We start from the raw sequence: 16251 nt of genomic DNA, 5'->3' as shown, positions 1-16251 counted from the left end.
GGTCCCTCTCACATATACACTCCTGGAAATTGAAATAAGAACACCGTGAATTCATTGTCCCAGGAAGGGGAAACTTTATTGACACATTCCTGGGGTCAGATACATCACATGATCACACTGACAGAACCACAGGCACATAGACACAGGCAACAGAGCATGCACAATGTCGGCACTAGTACAGTGTATGTCCACCTTCCGCAGCAATGCAGGCTGCTATTCTCCCATGGAGACGATCGTAGAGATGCTGGATGTAGTCCTGTGGAATGGCTTGCCATGCCATTTCCACCTGGCGCCTCAGTTGGACCAGCGTTCGTGCTGGACGTGCAGACCGCGTGAGACGACGCTTCATCCAGTCCCAAACATGCTCAATGGGGGACAGATCCGGAGATCTTGCTGGCCAGGGTAGTTGACTTACACCTTCTAGAGCACATTGGGTGGCACGGGATACATGCGGACGTGCATTGTCCTGTTGGAACACCAAGTTCCCTTGCCGGTCTAGGAATGGTAGAACGATGGGTTCGATGACGGTTTGGATGTACCGTGCACTATTCAGTGTCCCCTCGACGATCACCAGTGGTGTACGGCCAGCGTAGGAGATCGCTCCCCACACCATGATGCCGGGTGTTGGCCCTGTGTGCCTCGGTCGTATGCAGTCCTGATTGTGGCGCTCACCTGCACGGCGCCAAACATGCTTACGACCATCATTGGCACCAAGGCAGAAGTGACTCTCATCGCTGAAGACGACACGTCTCCATTCGTCCCTCCATTCACGCCTGTCGCGACACCACTGGAGGCGGGCTGCACGATGTTGGGGCGTGAGCGGAAGATGGCCTAACGGTGTGCGGGACCGTAGCCCAGCTTCATGGAGACGGTTGTGAATGGTCCTCGCCGATACCCCAGGAGCAACAGTGTCCCTAATTTGCTGGGAAGTGGCGGTGCGGTCCCCTACGGCACTGCGTAGGATCCTACGGTCTTGGCGTGCATCCGTGCGTCGCTGCGGTCCGGTCCCAGGTCGACGGGCACGTGCACCTTCCGCCGACCACTGGCGACAACATCGGTGTACTGTGGAGACCTCATGCCCCACGTGTTGAGCAATTCGGCGGTACGTCCACCCGGCCTCCCGCATGCCCACTATACGCCCTCGCTCAAAGTCCGTCAACTGTACATACGGTTCACGTCCACGCTGTCGCGGCATGCTACCAGTGTTAAAGACTGCGATGGAGCTCCGTATGCCACGGCAAACTGGCTGACACTGACGGCGGTGGTGCACAAATGCTGCGCAGCTAGCGCCATTCGACGGCCAACACCGCGGTTCCTGGTGTGTCCGCTGTGCCGTGCGTGTGATCATTGCTTGTACAGCCCTCTCGCAGTGTCCGGAGCAAGTATGGTGGGTCTGACACACCGGTGTCAATGTGTTCTTTTTTCCATTTCCAGGAGTGTAGATGCCAATGGCATAATCTATCTGCGTTGATTGATGATGCACAACTTGATGTTTTAGAATTATAACTGTATTCAATGAGGTTAATTCTAGCAGTGCCTCACCATGCAAATCCACTATAGACACTTTATTATAAAACATGTGAATGTCAATAGGGGTACGAGATGTGTCATTCTCATATGTCATCTCTCTATCTCTATAGTCCCACTCAGACCATGAATATTGCACTTTAGCACTGGCAAATTGTCCATTTTATACCTTCACATATCTATTTCAAAGTCACTGTCAGATGCCTTACTTACATTTACACATTTAGAACGACCAACAGTTATATTCTATGTGTTAACAAATACAGTAACAATACTCTTGTGAGACTTTTTTTTTGCCTGCTGTGATTGTGCTATGGCATGGTCAGATGACACCAGGTCTGTGAGCTGTGATCGTGGAAATATCTGAATGTCTTCATTCAACCCTGGATCAGGTGTTCATTGCAGCTGCTCTGCTCATGCTACGGAATACTCTACTAACACCAGAAATCTTGTGGGCTGCAGCTGCTGCTGAATGTTTGTAACAATTATAGCAAAACACTGAATATAGTGAAGCACACACCATAATAATAGTAATTAGAGATGGGTTAACATAATACATATCGACAGACATCTTTCCAGCTATCACTGCTTCTGGCAGACTTCATTCTGGACAGCAAATGATGATATTATTATAGAACCAGATCCTCAAGGGGTGGAGAGCTGAGCTTGCACATCATTGGCTACAGAGTGGGGGCACTCTTGGCAGGGGGTGCTTCATGCAGACTATAGGAGCATGTGGAGCAGGATAGTTGGGGCCCCCTCTCCTCCCCTCCCTTCTCCCTTCCTTGACCTTAGCATATGTTTCCTGATATGGCCTTGGAGTTAAGGAAGTGCTGATGCTGCTGTCAGTGATGTGTGATGTGTAACTGTCTCTGCTGTAATATGACACTGGAAAAAAAAGTGCTGACAGATACTGAGTCAGCGTTTTCCGACAGAACCTGCAGTGCCCTACTACTCAGACACTCATAGAAGAAACAGGAACTGAAATTATGGACACCGAAGCAAAAGCAGAAATTCTTAGCTCTATTTTCCTTCACAAACGATAATTTAGAAGTATTACCCCCATGTAATTCTCATGAACTACAAAGAAGAGTGATACAGATGTTAGTGTCACTGCTGTTAAGAAACTGATGAAAAATTGAACAAAGATTTAGGGTTCTGGCAGAATATCTTTCAGATTCTATACAAAATTTGGCAGAAAGTTAACCCATCTCTTACTCACAATATACCAAAGATCTCTCGAACCAAATAATGTGCCCATTTCTTGGAAGAAAGCACAAGTCACACCTATGTACAAATAAGGTAGCAGAAGTCATTCACAGAGCTGTTGTCCTATCTCCTTCACATCCATTTGTTGTAGGACCTTAGAATATATTTTGAATTCAAACGTAATGGGGTATTTAGAGCAGAATGAATAGCCAGCATAGATATCGCTATTCACACATAGATCAAGGCAGTCAAGCAGCTGCAGTATTTTTTGATTTCCGAAAAGCGTTTGACGCAATACCACACCTACACTTACTATCGAAAAGTACGACCATATAGGGAAACAAGTGAGATTTGGGACTGAAATGAGGATTTCTTCATATGAATAGCACAGATTGTAATTCTTGAATAGGGAGTCGATAGATGCAGAAGACTTCAGGTGTGACCCAGAGAAGTTTGCTGGAACCCTTGCTATTCATGCTGTATATTAGTTACTTGCCAAACAATATTAATAGCAACCTCAGATGGTACAGTTATCTGTCATGAAGTACTATCTTATTATAAGAGGCACAAATATTCAGTAAGATCTTGATAAGATTTCAAAGTGGTGCAGAGATTGGCGACTTACTTTAAACATAAAGAAATATTGTACACTCCACAAAACCAAAATATTTAGTGTCATGAGATTGCAATCTCAGTGAGTCACAACTGTAATTGGTCAACTCATTCAAATACCTGAGTGTGTCAGTTTTTATTGATATGAAATGGGATGATCACATGTTGTCCTCAGTTGTAGGTAAAGAAGGTGACAGTCTTTCCTGCATCACTAGAATACTAGGAGAATTCAATCTGTCTACAAAGCATATTACTTGCAAGACACTCGTACAACCCATCCTACAACTGAGTTGGAGTTTGCAAGACTCATGCCATATAGGACCAACAGGGAATATTGAGCATATACAAGAAGGTCAGCTCAAATGGCAATGGGTTTGTTTGACCCATGGGGGAGCATCACGGAGGTGTAGAAAAAACGGAACAAGATAACTTAACAGGTCTTCATTATGTTTTGGGGGGGGGGGGGGGGCGGTATACTGAACCTGTTATAATTTCCTGGTTTGGCAACATTATGGCTGGAGCTTCAAATGTTGCTTCTATGCATAGTCCACTTACAGCTATAACTTCATAGTTTAGATTCACACTATTTTTAACATATACAGATACACCACCATGTTTAAAACTTGTTCTACAGTAGCTGGTTGCCAATTCATATCCAAATGATACACTTAATTTTAGTTCCTCATTGTTAAGCCAGTGTTCATTTATTGAAATAACAGTGCAGTTTAAGTTTTCCGGCCAATACTGAAGTTCATTAAGTTTGTTTTTAAGAGACTGCACATTAATATGTAAAAACACTACACTTGTAATTATCTTTTGTGGTTTTGCTCTAGCCCTTCAGCAAAACATCGTTGAGATGGGATGGAACTGCTGCTTTCCTCTTCCTCAGTATATGACCATTTCATGGATTTTCCAATGCTGACTGCTCCTTTAGACGACATGGTGGTGAAGTTCTTGTCTTGTTAAGGGGATGAGTGGCTGAAAATAAAAAAGCGTTGGATTTGCTTTCTGTTGCATGTAGGATGGGCAACAGTTTCTGCTGCATGTGTTGATGTTTCAGCTGTTGGTCCTATCACTGATGATTCTGCTGATTTTGACGATGTTGCTTCTCCTGCTGCTGAGACTGGTCCCATACCGGTACATTGAATTTTGCTGTTCGCTCTCTCCCTGCTCGCAATGATTTCATTTATCATTTTACACACACAGTTTTTTCCTTTGTAATTTAGATGCATTCCGTGTTTTGTATGCTGGCATCTGTCCAATTTGCCTATATCAAGGACGCTACATTTTCTTCTTCTTCTTCTTCTTCTTGCATTACGGCCTCTTTAGGACCACGGGTAGCCCCTTCGTGGACTGCATTTTTCTCTTCTTCTCCCAGAACCTCTTCATTCTTTCTCTTCTCCTCTCCCACTCTTCTTCCGAGATCTTCAGTTTCTGTTTCTCCTGGCGGCCCCACTGGTGACATTCTAATCTTTTCCTGTATTCTTCTCTGTCATTGATCTCCGGCATATTTGTCGATGTATATTTGTTCCTCCAATTTTCCTTTCCTTCGACCTTGATCCCCAATTCCAACCAGTCCTTCCGAAGTTCAACGATCCACTTGGTTCCTGTCTTTCACCTTGTCCTCCCTGTTGTTTCCCACACTCTCTTCGTCATTCTGTCCATATTCATCCTAACTACATGCCCAGCAAACCTTGCCCTTTTGAGTCTGATTTCCCCGGATATTGTTCTCATGTTCCGATACAATTCTTCCCTAGGTCTTCGCATCCACCTCTCTCCACCTCTTTTGGGACCTAGTATTTTTCTCAGTATCTTCCTCTCTTCTTTCTCTAGTTGCTCTGCCCCATTTCTTCCTAGTGTCATCGTCTCAGCAGCATATAATACTGCATTCCTCACTGTTGCCTTGTAGTGGCTTATCTTTGCCCCTGTGGATATATTCTTTTTATTGTATACCTCTCTCGTCATGCAGAAGGCTGACCTCATTTCTTTATCCTCTCTGTTATTCCCTCCTAGCTCCTCTTCCTTCCTGTTATAAATTCTCCCAGGTATTGAAATTTGTCCACCATTTGCACAGTGCCTTCTGGTGTTTCGCAGTCTGCAGTGGTGTTTAATGACTTTGTCTTGTTATTGCCGATCCTCAGTCCCACCTTTCTGGCTACCTTACTTAAGTTGTCGAGTTGTGTGTTTGCGTCTTCTTCCGTCTCACTTACTACTGCTATGTCACCTGCAAAGGCTAGGTAGTCCACTTGAGCCCTGTTGTCCTTTTTGTCCCCCACATGGGTCTTTGGTATTCCCATTTCTCGTTTATTGCTCTCCACCTGATCATTTCATCCAGTGCTATATTGAACAACAACGGTGACAATCCATCTCCCTGTTTAGCACCAGTCTTGATCTCAAATTCTTCTGACAGTGCTCCTCTGAATCTCACCCTTGCTTTTGTGTCTGTCAGAATTTCTTTTATGAGTTCTTGTGTAGTTCTATCAAGTCCTCTGTTCTTCAGGATCCTAACAAGAGTCTGTCTGTCGATGGCGTCATATGCCTTTGTGAAGTCCACGAAGGTTATTACTGTCTTTTTGTTTTTTAAGGCCCTATGTTCTATCAGTTGCTTCAGGATAAATATTTGTTCTACACAACCTCTTCCCTTCCTGAATCCCGCTTGGTAGTCACCAACTGTACTTTCTACCTGTTATTCTACTCTCTAGGCCATCCGAATAAGTCGAGTTTTCTTTCATCGTTTCTTGCTTCAACATCAGCTTAACGATTTTCTCCGTGTCATTTCGCAATGGTCGTCAGGTTCGCCGTGTAGCTTATGAAATAAATTAATATGTGAAAACTGCAGTCGCTTGAAGAGCCATTTCCTAGGCCACTTAGATTGTTCTTGTTTAATGCTAGCTGCGAACACAGACAACAGCGGAATTTCCTGTGTAACTGGTTAGTGTCCTGAAGCGAAATATCCTTTGTGAATGGGTACTCGCTTGCCGCTGAAACTTCTTTCCCAGACCGACAGGTGCGGGCCAGCAGAAGACTGAAATTGTGTCATGTGGACGTACGTGATTTCTGGCGATTTATTCCAAGCACAAACATATGCGTAGATATCTGGGTATACAGATCATCGCGTGTGGCCCGCCGTATACGTCAGCATTTTTATCGATAGTGTCGACAACGCTATCGATAGTCGTGAAGGTGCACAGTGACGAGTACTACTACTAGTATCGTTTGAAGGAACGAAACGTAAACAAACTGCAGGATGAGCGTGTGACTCTATAGGAACTTGTGACACTGTTATTTATGGAAACACACCATTGGAAATGTCCACCGATAAGAGTCTGGACGAGTACGTTACCTTCAAAATATTAATGTCCGTGAGCACTGGCAGGAATCAAAGTAGAAATATTCTTTTTGTTGATGTAACCTGTGACTAAACTTCCGTACCTGAAGTATTTCCGACAATCTTGCTTTATCGGGGTCAGTTTTACAATTAATTGTGTAATTCAGAAAATATAGGAAATATTCGTTGTACAGACACATTTCTGAAGCGTGTATATGGAACGTCAGGCGTAAAACCCATTTACATTCATTATGATGAGATGCGGCAGCATGTCGTGCGTTGGAAGGAATTGTTTGGATTCATGATTTTTGTGGAGCCGTCAGTACATTTAAATAAACATTATTTAGAAATCTGAGTAAATCGAACTCAGAGTTTAGAGATTATATACTTTTTCAGTGGAGTTATCAGAATTTGAATACTGGCAGGAGAAATGATGGATGTCCATAGAATGTTGGCGTGCCAGACGCGTTTTTTTAAGAAAGTAAATTGTTTGAAATTTTCTTTTCAGAGGAATTCGGTTTGATACCGTATTGCAAAGTATCATCCCATTCATCAGTCTACACCTATATTCATCAAACCACCATAAAATTCGTGGCAGAGGTTACGTCCCTTTGTGCTAGTTTCCATTCACGCATGGAGCGCGGGAGGAATGACTGAATGCCTGTGTGTGCTGTAATTATTCTAATCTTGTCGTCACGGTCCCTATGTGAGCACTATTTGGGGGATTGTATTGTATTCCTACAGTCATCATTAAAAGCCGATGCTTAAACCTTGTTCGTAGACTTTCTTGGGATATTTTGTGTATCTTCAAGAGTCCGCCAGTTCAGCATCTCTGACAATCTCCCACGGATCAAACAAACGTGAACTTTCGTGCTGCCCATCTCTCTATTTGTTCAATATTCAATGTTAGTGCTGCTTGCCATGGGTCCCATGCACTTGAGTAATATTCTAGCACCGGACGCACCAGTCTTGATCTCAAATTCTTCTGACAGTGCTCCTCTGAATCTCACCCTTGCTTTTGTGTCTGTCAGAATTTCTTTTATGAGTTCTTGTGTGGTTCTATCAAGTCCTCTGTTCTTCAGGATCCTAACAAGAGTCTGTCTGTCGATGGCGTCATATGCCTTTGTGAAGTCCACGAAGGTTATTACTGTCTTTTTTGTTTTTTAAGGCCCTATGTTCTATCAGTTGCTTCAGGATAAATATTTGTTCTACACAACCTCTTCCCTTCCTGAATCCCGCTTGGTAGTCACCAACTGTACTTTCTACCTGTTCTTCTACTCTCTTGAGCAATAATTTTGACAGCACCTTGTATCCGACCTCTAGTAGCGATATTCCCCTGTAGTTGTTTTTTTTCATCTCTCTTGCCCCCCTTCTTGTGTATTGGTACTACAATTGCATTCTTCCATCCTTCTGGCAACTTCTTTGATCTCCAGATCTGGTGAATTATGTTGGTCATGTTGTCTATTGCTTTGTTGCCTCCCCACTTTATCATCTCGGCTGCTATACCATCTTCTCCAGTTGCCTTATTATTCTTCATATTGCTTATGGCATGTACAACTTCATCCCTGGTTGGAGGGCGTGGCTCTCTCTCTTCTGTGTCAGTCCCCAGTTCCAGCTCTTCTTCAGGTGGTTCACAGTTCAGCAGGTCGTGAAAGTGCTCTGCAAAAATCCGACAGTTCTCCTTCGCACTGACAGCCAGCTCCCCTTTCTTATCTCTTATAAACAGTTCTCTACCCTTGTATCCAATCAGACTCTTATTGAATTTCCCGAAAAAGTGTCTGCTGTTGTTTTTCCTGAAGTTGGTCTCAATTTCGTCCAGTTCCTACTTCATCTTTTGTCTTCTGGTCCATCTTATTGTTCGGGCTGCTTCCTTTCTTGCTCGTAAGAAAACTTCCCATTTTTCTGGGTCCTTCATGCTGCTCCAGTCTCTCCAGGCTTTCCTGCGAGTCTCTACCGCTTCCTCACTTTCCTTGTTCCACCACTGGTGCTTCCGTTTCTTTTCTTCCTTTCCCCATAGCTCAGCCTGTTTCGCCACATTTCGCTTCATGTCGTCCCATTCATTGAATGATTCAATTCCTTCCTCATATATGGATCGATTGTGTCTTAATTTGTCTCTGTCTACCTTTATGTTTTCTGTTCTTCTGTTCGTCTGTGGCAGGCTGTCCCTGTTTGGAATCCAAAGGCACTTAACTTCTGTAAGATAGTGATCCGATTCTATTCTTGTGTTCTTCCTGACCTTTGTGTTCATGATCTCTTTAGTATTTGTCCAGCTCATTGCTATGTGGTCAATCTGGAATTCCCCAAGGTGGGTGCCTGGGTTTGCCCATGTCTTTTTCTTACACGGTTTGGCCCTGAAGTGTGTTGTCATCAATCTCATTTTGTGTTCTCGACACACGCTACATTTTCCAAACAAAGAATACATTTGTTTTATTTTAATGTTAGTTTTTCGTATCTATTTGTTGACACACGAGTGATACATTAGATCACATCTGTGTGGTAACGTTGCAACTATTGTATTTCGTTGTTTATTGCGTTCCAGGTACTTTTTTGGTTCCATTAGGCAGTTATTTGCAATATCATTTCCACCCGCTATACACACGACGTAGTCATTGTTTCCCGACATTTTATCGTGTAAGTCGATACCGATAATGTTTTTCGTTGTTGCTCCTGGCTTTACTATACCTGTTTCGTTGTATTTTTTGTTTTCTTTGAAAAGTCTCGCCATGTTTTTGCCGGGACTGTCCTTTAAAAATAATACACTACTTTCGAGTTCGCACTGTTCTACATTTTTGTTGATATTGTCTTTTTCATTCGTCCCGTTGCTTCGTGCAAAAGACGCATGCTCAATTTCTCACCGTCACTGTTTGCCTTACTTCTGAACTTAGAGCCTGTATCACCTTTCTGTTGATAAGGTTTGTTCAAAAGTTCATGTTCCCTTAAAACTTTCTTGTAGCTATCGTTATTTATTTTACAGGAGTTACTAAGCAAACTACTTCATGATGATGCAAGAGCACTTTGTTTACTTTTGGAGTTTTCGTAATTTATCGTAGATAGCACATCACAGACATTGTTGTGCACTAAATTTACGCTGCTTTCACACTTTTTTTGGTTTCCGACACTCTGTGAACTGTTTATGCACGTATATTTTGTCAACTTATCCGAATAAGTCGAGTTTTCTTTCATCGTTTCTTGCTTCAACATCAGCTTAACGATTTTCTCCGTGTCATTTCGCAATGGTCGTCAGGTTCGCCGTGTAGCTTATGAAATAAATTAATATGTGAAAACTGCAGTCGCTTGAAGAGCCATTTCCTAGGCCATTTAGATTGTTCTTGTTTAATGCTAGCTGCGAACACAGACAACAGCGGAATTTCCTGTGTAACTGGTTAGTGTCCTGAAGCGAAATATCCTTTGTGAATGGGTACTCGCTTGCCGCTGAAACTTCTTTCCCAGACCGACAGGTGCGGGCCAGCAGAAGACTGAAATTGTGTCATGTGGACGTACGTGATTTCTGGCGATTTATTCCAAGCACAAACATATGCGTAGATATCTGGGTATACAGATCATCGCGTGTGGCCCGCCGTATACGTCAGCATTTTTATCGATAGTGTCGACAACGCTATCGATAGTCGTGAAGGTGCACAGTGACGAGTACTACTACTAGTATCGTTTGAAGGAGCGAAACGTAAACAAACTGCAGGATGAGCGTGTGACTCTATAGGAACTTGTGACACTGTTATTTATGGAAACACACCATTGGAAATGTCCACCGATAAGAGTCTGGACGAGTACGTTACCTTCAAAATATTAATGTCCGTGAGCACTGGCAGGAATCAAAGTAGAAATATTCTTTTTGTTGATGTAACCTGTGACTAAACTTCCGTACCTGAAGTATTTCCGACAATCTTGCTTTATCGGGGTCAGTTTTACAATTAATTGTGTAATTCAGAAAATATAGGAAATATTCGTTGTACAGACACATTTCTGAAGCGTGTATATGGAACGTCAGGCGTAAAACCCATTTACATTCATTATGATGAGATGCGGCAGCATGTCGTGCGTTGGAAGGAATTGTTTGGATTCATGATTTTTGTGGAGCCGTCAGTACATTTAAATAAACATTATTTAGAAATCTGAGTAAATCGAACTCAGAGTTTAGAGATTATATACTTTTTCAGTGGAGTTATCAGAATTTGAATACTGGCAGGAGAAATGATGGATGTCCATAGAATGTTGGCGTGCCAGACGCGTTTTTTTAAGAAAGTAAATTGTTTGAAATTTTCTTTTCAGAGGAATTCGGTTTGATACCGTATTGCAAAGTATCATCCCATTCATCAGTCTACACCTATATTCATCAAACCACCATAAAATTCGTGGCAGAGGTTACGTCCCTTTGTGCTAGTTTCCATTCACGCATGGAGCGCGGGAGGAATGACTGAATGCCTGTGTGTGCTGTAATTATTCTAATCTTGTCGTCACGGTCCCTATGTGAGCACTATTTGGGGGATTGTATTGTATTCCTACAGTCATCATTAAAAGCCGATGCTTAAACCTTGTTCGTAGACTTTCTTGGGATATTTTGTGTATCTTCAAGAGTCCGCCAGTTCAGCATCTCTGACAATCTCCCACGGATCAAACAAACGTGAACTTTCGTGCTGCCCATCTCTCTATTTGTTCAATATTCAATGTTAGTGCTGCTTGCCATGGGTCCCATGCACTTGAGTAATATTCTAGCACCGGACGCAAAAGTGATTTGTAAGCAATCTCCTTTGTAGATTGATTGCACTTCCCCAGTATTCTACCAATAAACTGAAGTTTACCACCTGATTTACCTACAACTGAACCTATGTGATGATTGTATTTCAGATCCCTACAAAGTGTTACGCCCGAGGTAATTTGTGAATTGACTGAGTCCAACAGTAACTTGTTGATATTATGGTCATAGGATACTATGTTTTCCGTTTTGTGATATGCACAATTTTACATTTTTGAGCATATAAGCATGCTGCTAATCTGTGCACCACTTCGAAATCTTATTAAAATCTGACTGAATACTTACGCAGCTTCCTTCATATAGTACTTTATTATAGTTAAGTGCATCATCTGCAAGAAGCCTGAGGTTACTGTTAATATTGTCTGGAAGGTCATTAATACACAACATGAACAGAAATGGTTCTAACCCTCTTCCCTGAGGCACACATGGAGTTACTTCTACATCTGATGATGTTATTATACTTGGTTATAAGATAATGTACTCTATTCCTATGCAGCTGTGCTGGATACCTGAAACTCTTTCAGTGTGACCAAATGCGGCTGTTAAGTTTTGTACAGTAATTTAGGGGTCATTGTCCTTCAAAAAAAACTCAAATTACCTGAAACACACATGCTTTGCCAGTATCATAACGTTACCACTGTACACAGTACACATCTCCGTTATTCAGGTGTAGTTTTGAGAGAAAACGATTGGTTATTGTATAAATCCGAAAGTGCTGAAATAGTTTGGAGATTTCATGCCAAACTGTATTGATATGGTGGCCTGTATTCATTACACATTCAGATTAGATTTACTTTCATTTCAATTGATCTGAAGTGAGGAGGTCCTCCAGGATGTGTAACATGTCAGAAAAACAATAATACATGACAAATGTTTACAAATCAAACAAATAAGCTAAAGTATCATTCCACAGGTCCCAAGTGGAATGATCGTCATTTTTTTAATGAACACTATACGAAATAATCATTTTACAAACACTAATGCACTGAATTTAACATAAAATAAGTTTTTTTTATTTCTAAGGTAATAAACATATAATAGAACTACTATAAAACTTATTTACAGTGAACGCATTATTGTACTGAAATGGTGCAGAAGTTAGATTGTACTTTCTGCCATTCTTCAAACTCATACGTCTTATATGTCTGGTGAGGCAGGACGAAGGTTTGATTTGTAAAGATGTCACAGTTACTTATGCACTTCACATTGTGTGATTTATACTCTGATGCCATTTTCATATGACTTTTTTCATTTATTAGGTTTGCATTTCAATCATGTAACATAAATGTGCTGTCTCACTAGAATGTTGAATATTATTTGCTCCTCTCCTGAATCAGTCAATTATGGTTTTTATGTTGAAGGCAGGAATATGATGGGACAGCCCCTACCACTCTGAAATACTAGTCATATCTCTGCAACATACATATTTTGTTACAAGCTGCTGATACATCAACCTGTAACACTAACCTTGTAGGCCTACAAATTTCCTACGTAGCATAGCACCAGATGAAATGTCACCGAAAACATGCACTGTATAAGAAACCTAAACATAGCTATCTGAAGATTTGCATAGACTCTCAAAAGTGGTTACAAGAATGAAACAAAAGATTTTATTGACTGGCACCTGTGCATGTCCACAATTTTTAATGTAACCTTTGTATTTAACAAATTTGCAGCTGGTCTCAGTCGTGCTGAATAGAACAGCTGGACTGTTGTTTTTAACACGTTTTTCAAAAATCAAAGCTTTGCAACTGTAACTGCAATAAATTTGTGTATGTCTCATTTGAAATGATTAAATCTGATTTAAACAAACTGAAAGTCTGGGTTGGAATATGAAAAGGACAGGCTGCTATTCACTGTAAAGATGCGTTGAGTTGTAGACGGGCACAATGATAAGACCGTTACATATAAGCATTCGGCCAAAACTTTCATCATAAAAGAGAAGCATACACACATTCACACAAACAAGCAAAACATACGCATACGCACCTACGCTCACTACCTCCATCCCGATTGCTGTGGGTAGCCATCTATCCTTTTCATATGATTGTTAAATTATATGTTCTTAAAGAGTCTTATTATGAAATATTAAAATTGCCAGATATACAAACTGTTTTACTGCTTCTTTTGTATTCTTGAAGAAAGAAAGAGAGAACCTTGTACTTGACATTTTTGCACATAATTTGCCTGTGTGTAATATGTTTTGAAGGCATCTAGGGCTACAGTAAAATTTGGGCACCATCAGCATGTTTTTTCCATTCTTTGTCTCAATAAGTTGCATCTTTTCAGCAAAGCCCACTGAGTCCGCTTGGTCCAAGAACCAGAGAAAAGATCAGAGTGCATAGTGTAGACATTTATGTGCATTAGGTGGATGTCTGTGGATTACATTTTGTTTACAATTGAATTTTGTAGAGTTGGATGAAGATTCAATTTTAAAATGTCATGGAAATTTGTATTTTCTTATATTGCAGACTTGCTGAAGAAGAACTCCTGAAAGAAGCCAAACGAGCTGCCGAAAGGGCATCAATAGCTGGTGCCCTGGGATGGCAAAAGTGTCCATTAAGACAAATGAACAAGACATTTCTCAACAACACTGTGATTAATATTATGCATGCGAACAAACTTAAAACAAAAAAAATGCAAAATAGGAAGGCTCATTATGACTATGCAAAGGAAGAATTAAAGCATTCTACCCAGCAGCAGACAATAGCACAAAAACAGTCAACATATCCAAAAGTCAGTGACTGCCGTGGTTCAGATTCTAAAAGTGACCTAAAGCATACCAAAAGTGGGAAAGTGAACAAACTATTTGTGCAGAGATGCAAGAATAAAGAAAAGGAAGCCGTTGATCTTAGAAGTGACAGTAAAACAATCAAAAATAAAAGTTATTAGTTTTACGTAGCCTAACTATATTATCTTAACTATAGTAATGCTGACATTCATGTGCATTAGTACAGTATACAAACACATCTGTTGATTCATCACGTCATTCTTGTTGTACAAAATAGAAAAATAACATAATTTTAATGACCTTTTGCAGTACAGGATACAGTTACGTAATCAGTGTTGTAATAGTTGTTCCTATCTCTGCATCAAATATTGATAATACACTGGTGTAAGTAAGTGTGTTTCTTTACTTTCCACAAACTTATAGTTGATGTAATTCTAGCAACAGACTGTCCAAAGAACCTGATTTTTTTCTTTGTCGTCGTTAGCAGCACCTGATGTAAAACTGTATTGAAAGAATATGTTTTGTTGTGGTAGTAATTACATTAATTTATAAACTGAAGCATGACAAAGACAACACATTCATTTCAAAGACAATGGTCTAAGTTTATTAACAGTATCCACAACAACATTACAGAGCAAAAAGACATGCCAGCTGTAATTCACTGTATACGTTTCAGAATATGTGTCTGACAGGGTTGTGTGTCCTGAATTTTGTTCGAATACATGTCACATCATCATTAACATAATGTCACTGTAATTATAGAAACAATTAATAAAAATGAGGAATAGCAGTCATCTATAGCTGACTAATGTGTGATGCTGAAATGCACGCAACAGCACACAAATTCAACAAGCTTTTAAACTGTAGTTCTTTTTGTTATATAAGTTCACACACATACATGACATCCAAACAAGATACGAGGCATGTTTTTTAAGTAAGTACCGTTTTGAAATTAAAAAACAATGTGCTAAGATATCTCAATAATTTTATTTTTACATGAAAGCCTGTACCTTAATCTACGCACTGATGCCATTAGTCTGACTCTTCCTTGTTTACGTTGTGTACTGAGTGTTTAAGATGCCTCCGATAATCGTGAGTCCCGTGACTGTGAAGTATGGGCTGTTACAAGATTTCTTAGTGCTAAAGGCCTAAAAGCAATCGATATTCATCATGAGATCTGTGCAGTTTCGAGAGAAAACATTATGAGTGATGGAATGGTAAGAAAGTGGGTGAGAGCATTTAAAGATGGCCGCACAAATGTGCATGATGAACAACGGAGTGGGCGTCCTTCAGTCACTAATGAAAGTTTGGTGCAGGAAGTGGACAATAAGGTGAGAGAAAACAGATGCTTTTTGATTTCCTCCTTGCGGTATGACTTTCCTAATGTTTCTCATAGTGTTTTGTATGGCACTGTGACCGAGCACTTGAATTTCCGAAAATTGTGCGCACATTGGGTACTGAAAATGTTGATGGATGTGCACAAAACCAAACATTTAGACAGTGCATTGACTTTCCTTGAGCGGTACCACAACGACGGTGATCATTTCTTAAGCCAAATTGTTACGGGCAATGAAACATGGGTGGCTTACGTCATACTAGAAGCAAAGCAACAGTCCATGGAAGTTGAGCAAGAGCATCTTTTTGCTGCAAGACAATGCCCGTCTGCATGTGGCGAATCAGACCAAAGAGCTCATCACATCTTTTCTCTTGCGCCCAGTGACTACCATCTGTTCCTGCACCTGGGCGGTCAGAATCTAAGACGATGATGAAGTCAAAACAGTGGTGATGCAGTGGTTAACAAGTCAAGCGGCAGACTTCTATGAGGAGGGTATTCAAAAACTGGTACAATGTTATGACAAGTGCCTCAATATTGATGGAAATTATGTAGAAAAGTAGATTAAGGTACAGGCTTTCATGTAAAAATAAAATTATTGAGATATCTTAGCACGTCTTTTTTAATTTCAAAATGGTACTTACTTAAAAAAAACATGCCTCGTATATCTCAGACCAGCCGCAGTAGCTGTTACATTAGTAGTTGCTGTGAAACTTTATATACTTGGTTAATTCTTTTTT

At 40.9% G+C, this 16251-nt stretch overlaps 1 protein-coding gene across 2 annotated transcripts; it reads left to right on the top strand.

Moving 5' to 3' along the window:
• The first annotated feature begins 6640 nt into the window (after positions 1–6640).
• On the top strand, positions 6641–14570 carry LOC124595629 (protein POLR1D-like). Of its 2 annotated transcripts, none has more exons than XM_047134453.1 (2): positions 6641–6682; positions 13919–14570. In XM_047134453.1, the coding sequence occupies exons 1-2, from the start codon at positions 6657–6659 to the stop codon at positions 14337–14339; spliced, it is 447 nt and encodes a 148-aa protein (XP_046990409.1). In that variant the 5' UTR covers positions 6641–6656; the 3' UTR covers positions 14340–14570. The 2 variants fall into 2 exon arrangements, with proteins under 2 accessions (XP_046990409.1, XP_046990408.1); XM_047134452.1 differs by lacking the exon at positions 6641–6682 and adding an exon at positions 10304–10461.
• Positions 14571–16251: the final 1681 nt, after the last annotated feature.

The sequence above is a fragment of the Schistocerca americana genome, chromosome 2 (assembly GCF_021461395.2).
Source record: "Schistocerca americana isolate TAMUIC-IGC-003095 chromosome 2, iqSchAmer2.1, whole genome shotgun sequence".
In the NCBI taxonomy this organism is placed as follows: Eukaryota; Metazoa; Arthropoda; class Insecta; order Orthoptera; family Acrididae; genus Schistocerca; species Schistocerca americana.
This window is presented reverse-complemented; position numbering and strand designations above follow the sequence as displayed.

Excerpts from the sequence above, each read along its gene's own strand:
- LOC124595629 (XM_047134453.1), top strand. The coding sequence starts at position 6,657 with ATGTCCACCGATAAGAGTCTGGACGA. Across the intron at positions 6,683-13,918 it reads ACCGATAAGAGTCTGGACGA|ACTTGCTGAAGAAGAACTCC; the intron begins GTACGTTACCTT and ends CTTATATTGCAG.